We start from the raw sequence: 5,538 nt of genomic DNA on the forward strand, positions 1-5,538 counted from the left end.
GGAGGGAGGGAAGAAGGATGAGAGGAAGGAAGGAAAGAAAGGAGGGAGGGAGGGAAGCTGTCTTACTTATCTTTCAGTCTCTGGCACACACAGCAGGTGCCCAATAAACCTACTGAATCCATGGGACCTGGTCCTGCCAGGGCCTGGTCACGGCATTCTGCTCTAATCACCTCGACCTTCCCCACATCCTTCAAAGCCGCCACAGTGCACGCAGAGGCGATGCTCCCTCCTTTCAACCATCAAGAACATGGTAATGGTAACAACAATTCAAACGGAGCTTTAACCAAGTTTAAGTGAAGGAAAAAGAGCCAAGAGGCCACTCTGCGGGAAACGCTGTTAAGAACGTCCCTACGGGCTTGTGGGCGTCAGTCTTCTCGGGGCTCCGTGGAGCTTCAGGACAGCCGTGAGCCTCCGCCCGCCTGCGCCTGCGCCCTCTCCCGCGTCGGGCAGCAAAGCCAGACCTGCGATGAGGGAGGCGGCCCTGCACGCTCGCAGGGTTCCAGCGCTGGGACTGACTGAGGGGGCCAGCGCGTGGGCGAGGCTGACACTGGCTGGAAAGTGCTACATGAAGAATCCACAGGTCGACCAGATGGAGGTGGTGGGCGCCCCGCTTCCCAACGCTCCCAGGGATGCGTGGGCCCAGGAATCAGGAGAGAAAAAAAAGGTCCAGGGAACCAGGAGAGCAGAAACTTAGGCTCCGAGAAGCAGCCAGCGGGCAAGGCCTTACCTTCCGCTCCAATGGACACCAGCTTGACCCCTTTGCTGGCTATGAAGTCCAGGGCCTTGTTGACATTGGAGATCTTATGTACCCTCATTTTGCCTCTCTCCGGCTTGGCCAGACGTTCACCTGAATAGAGACCCAGAGCAGAAAAAGGGGAGGTGAGATGCTGCTCTGCAGGAGCCGGGGTTACTGCCACGACACCCTCGCTCAGGGCACAGCGTCGACCGATACACGCCCGTGCAGCTTCCGTGCAGGAGAACGCCCACCCTGCCTCTACTTCCTCCACGTCTCAGATCTAAACTGCTCGCCGCCACGCAACGGTTCTGTACGAAGCCCCTAAGACGTGTTGGAAACTCGGCTGGGTGCTAGGAACGTAGAGGTGAACAAAACAGTCCACTGCCTTCGTGTTCTTAGGGTCCAGAGTGAGATACAGACCTTCAACAGAGAAACACACAAATATGTACAAATACCAAGAAGGATAAATGCTTAAAAGAATTGCTTAAAAAGAGGCTGCAGAGGAGGAGGGCGGGTTGGAGGATGAGGAGTTTCAGAGGGGTCAGGGAAGGCCTAAGTGGGAGGGCAGCTAGACCTAGACTACAAGGAATGGTGATCAAGGCAGAAGGAACAGCACATGCAAAGACCCTGAACTCCCTCTAGTCCGGACTGCCGGGTCTGGGAAGGGATGTGGGTCACTCTAGAGTATTTTGAAAAAGTCCCCTGGGTGTTTAAATGGAGTTATCCACAGTATCCCTCTCTCATTTAAGACTCGGAGCTCTTGTCCCATTACTGCCTCCCAGGGGCACCCTTGGCTCAGCTCCGAGTCAACCCCCCACCCCACCCCCACTTCCCAAATGGAAGCTTCTGAGGCTTAGGTTTCAGGGCCAGAAGCTGCGAGGACACAGGGGTAGAGGAGCTAGTTCTCCAAAGACCCCATTAAAAACACTTTTATCCCAGTGCAGTGGCATCCAGAAACCTCCTGAAACTATTTTAAAAAGTATGTGCCACGCATCTGGGGAAGGGGCACCCAGCTTTCAGAGTCTCTAAGAGGCCAGGGATCCCAAAAGGCTGAGAACCACCATCCTCGAGCCTGAAACGCAGGATCCTTGCGCCTGCCATGACCCCCAAACCAGACCAGACCAGGCTCCCCCATGAATGTCAGCAGTCTGGCTGAGAGGGCTCAAGGGGCTGGTCAGCGGGGCTGGGGCCACCCAGTCAGAGCAGCATTCTCAGGGGGCCCCCAGCTTCTAGAAGAGAGCAGACTTCCTGCCACAGATGTGATTTGGCCTGGCAGCTCTCATGGAAGCACAGCTGGGTTTTTATTATTAAATCAAGACTTTCCACTTCTGGCTCTTCAGGGGCTGTGGCTGCTGCCCTGCCTCTCCTTGGCAAGGCACCCTCACTGTCCTCCTAAGCAGATGAGAAGCCACAGGGGCTCCCTCCTATAGGAGGGATGGAGACAGTGCCTTGTGTGCCCCTCCCACCCCCCATACCTAGGCAGCTTCCACTAATGCTCCAGCCCTCAGGGCCTTCTGGGCCTGAGCTCCCAGCCAGCCCACCCGCTGTGCACACTGGCTGGTCTGGGACCTCTCCCAGAGGACAGTGGAGACGGCAAGGCCAATGGTTTTCAACTTCAGTAGCACAAAACCACCTGGAGAACCTGCTAACTGCAGCTGTCCAGCCCCTTCCCCTAACCCCTACATTTCTGATTTAGGAAGTCTGGGGTGGGGTCTCCGATTCTGCTGTGTGGTCCAGGGACCGCACTTCGAGGATCTCTGCAGGCAGCATCCCCTTCCTTCTCCTGTCATCCTACCCATCTCCAGAGATGCTCAAGGAGAAAAAGTCAACGTCTCAGTGACTTGATCTCCGTGAGCCCCAGCAAAGAGAAGAGCCCACTTCAGAGACGTGCACAGGTTCCCCTTGGGCACAAGCTGGCCATTCAGTGGGAATGCACTCATGGCGGTGCGGAAAAGCCCAGCTCGGGCATTCCGTCCCTCTAGTATTTATTGAGTATCACCTACATGCCAAGGACAGTTCTGAGCACTTGGGACACAGAGAAGGGGCCGTCCCTGCTTCAAGGACCTCAGCGTTGAGGGCCAAAATGATGAAACTGGGTGGCAAAGACACGAGAGAGGAATTAATGGGGTGTTATTGGGGCCCAGAGGAGGGCAACCGCTCAAGTTGCAGTGGGGGGTTCGGGAGATGGGGAAGCCAAAGTCTGAGCTGAGTTTCGAAGAATGAAAAAGAACAATGCCAGGTTTGTTTGCTTAAACTAGAAAAATGTTTAAGAAATGTTGGGGGAGGCAGAAGGGAAAGACACTCTAAAAGGCGGCTGGAGGAAAACAGCATGGCAGTTCCTAAAAAACTTCAACATGGCATTACCACATAACCCAGCAATTCTACTTCTAAATATGCACCCAAAAGAACCAAGAGCAGGAACTCATATAGGTATTTGTGCAGCCAAGTTCACAGCAGCATCACCTACAAATGCCAAGAGGTGGAGGCACCCCACGTGCTAATCCACGACGAATGAAGAAACAAAATGTGGTGTGTGTATACAATGGAACATTACTCGGCTAAAAAAATTAAAAAGGAAGGAAATTCTAACACATGCTACAACATGCAAGAAACTGGACAACATTATGATAAATGAAGTAAGTCAGTCACAAATGGATAAATACTGTATGATTCCACTTACATGAGGTGCCTAGAGTAGGCACATTCGAGACAGAAAGAATGGTGGTGTCGGGCTGGGAAGCATGATTCCACTTATATGAGGTGCCTAGAGTAGTCGCATTCATCGAGACAGAAAGAATGGTGGTGTCGGGCTGGGAAGAGGGAGGGATGGAGAGTTAGTGTTTAATGAGTATGGAGCTTCGTGTGGAATGATGAAAAAGTTCTGGAGATGGATGGTGGTGATAGCTGAATGACAATGTGAATGTACTTAACGCCACAGAGCTGTACACTTAAAAATGGTCAAAATGGTAAACTTGACGTCATGTACATTTATGTTATGTATATTTTACAAACCCACCCCCAACATAAACACAGATTTCACAGGAAAGGGAAACAGACCAAAGTACTGGGGTAAAAAAAAGCAGTCAGAGCTTGTGTAAAAGCACAGAGCACAGAGAGCGTGTCATCTGGGAGGGCTGCATGTCTCTAGGGTGGCAGAGGGTCCTAGGTTCAAGGCTGTTTTAGGAACAGCTAGTTGAAAATAAAGCAGGTGGTAGCTCATGAAGGATCCTGTAAGCTATGCTAAGGAATGTAGGCTGCAGGCTCAAAGCCCTGGGGAGGGCCGAAAGGTTTCGACCAGGGAACCACGCAACCATATTTGGTGGTTGCACGAACCCTCTGGCCGTGGTGTGGATGACGGACTGCAGTGGGAATGGAGGAGCTGGGAGGTGCTCAAGGGCTTCTGTGCCATCAACTGAGTGACAGTCGACACAGGCCCACACTAACACCATGGTAGCCAGTGTAAAAGAAGGATAATAGAAGGAGACAGAATATACAGAACTTGAAACTCCATCTTTTTGCAAATGAGGATCCTGGAGCAGAAAGGCAAGAACTTGTCCAAGGACACGTGGTTGGCCAGTGGCAGAGCCAGGACGAAACCCAGTCTCTTCGTTTGAATCCACACATGTCATCCCCAGCTTCTTTCAAGAGACCCAAAGCCAGCCATGAGCAATGAGACAGCAGCGCCAGAGGTGCCAGGGCAGCAGTCTCAAAGCGGCAGAACCCGGCGGACAGCAGCTTATCCTGGGCCAGGGTGGTCCTGGCCACCTGGCACTCCCAAGGCCAGTGGTCCCTCTCACCTGAGATGACCTCCAGCAGCAGCATGAGCTTCAGGCCGTCCCGGAAGTCCTCCTCGATGTTCTCGATCTGCGTCCCCGCCTTGCGGAGGTGGGAGTTGCACCACGCCGTGAATGTCTAGGCAAAGAAAAGAAGAGCGAGTGGTCAGACTCCCCACAAGTCATGGTCTCTGAGGCCCTCACACAAGGCCTCCATGGGTCCGGGGACTTGCCTGCCCCACGCCATCTTTCAGCTTGTTCTGTATAAGGCATAGGTGGCACCGGAGGGACAGATGAAGCAGCACCCTCCTTTAACATCTACCCTCTCAACCATCTACCGAAAACATCACCCCACACACATTTAGAAGTGCCAGAAATTCATCTCTTAGGTCACAAGGTTTAATTCCAATCTTCACAGTGTTAAGGCAGAGTACCCCGGAGGGAACATATTAAACCTCATTAACACCTTAAAGGTAAATTTGTTTATTAAATCTTTGTCCACTCTGCAGCTAGCTGAGGGAAAAGAACAATCAGTTTTGTTAGGGACACAGCTCAGAGGCATGGTGTCGGGTTAAGGAACGAGAAAGGTAAGTACTCAGTGTGTATGTCTGCGTGTTTGGGGCAGGGAGTAAAGGCACCTTAGGCTGCAAAGTATGCGGAAGAATTCCAGAAAGGGAATGTAAGCAGACTAAATGAAAGACCATCACTGTTGCAATATTCTAGTCTGTGGGAGGAGAGCAGCAAAAATGAAGCTGTTTTATCAAGCAGATGATCGGGGAGGCAGGCCACCAAATGAGCTGCCCTGTGCCAACAGCACCCCCTGGTGGCTCACACAAGGAACAGGATGACTCAATAAACACAAGTGTGCACTTAAATTTCGCATGCCTGTCTACAACTTGGGCAGGTGTCTCTCCCCAGCTGACATATTCCACTGGAAACAGACAGAAGCGCTCTCCTGCTTCAGATCCAACCCGTTCCTTGGCAACTCCATACTTCTCTGCACCAAATAGCACTCAGTTACGGGAGGTG

At 52.3% G+C, this 5,538-nt stretch overlaps 1 protein-coding gene across 4 annotated transcripts in view; it reads right to left on the reverse strand.

Moving 5' to 3' along the window:
* Positions 1 to 5,538, reverse strand: part of ACTN1 (actinin alpha 1) — a 90,704-nt gene that overhangs the window by 38,138 nt on the left and 47,028 nt on the right. For all 4 annotated transcript variants that reach the window (XM_006915152.2, XM_006915151.2, XM_006915153.3 and 1 more), the window contains exons 2-3: positions 4,534 to 4,648; positions 728 to 847 (exon numbers count right to left, since the gene is read on the reverse strand). In XM_006915152.2, coding sequence (XP_006915214.1) covers positions 728 to 847; positions 4,534 to 4,648 — 235 coding nt within the window. The remainder of the gene's footprint in view (positions 1 to 727; positions 848 to 4,533; positions 4,649 to 5,538) is intronic.

Source organism: Pteropus alecto, unplaced genomic scaffold (assembly GCF_000325575.1).
Source record: "Pteropus alecto unplaced genomic scaffold, ASM32557v1 scaffold276, whole genome shotgun sequence".
Lineage (NCBI taxonomy): Eukaryota > Metazoa > Chordata > Mammalia > Chiroptera > Pteropodidae > Pteropus > Pteropus alecto.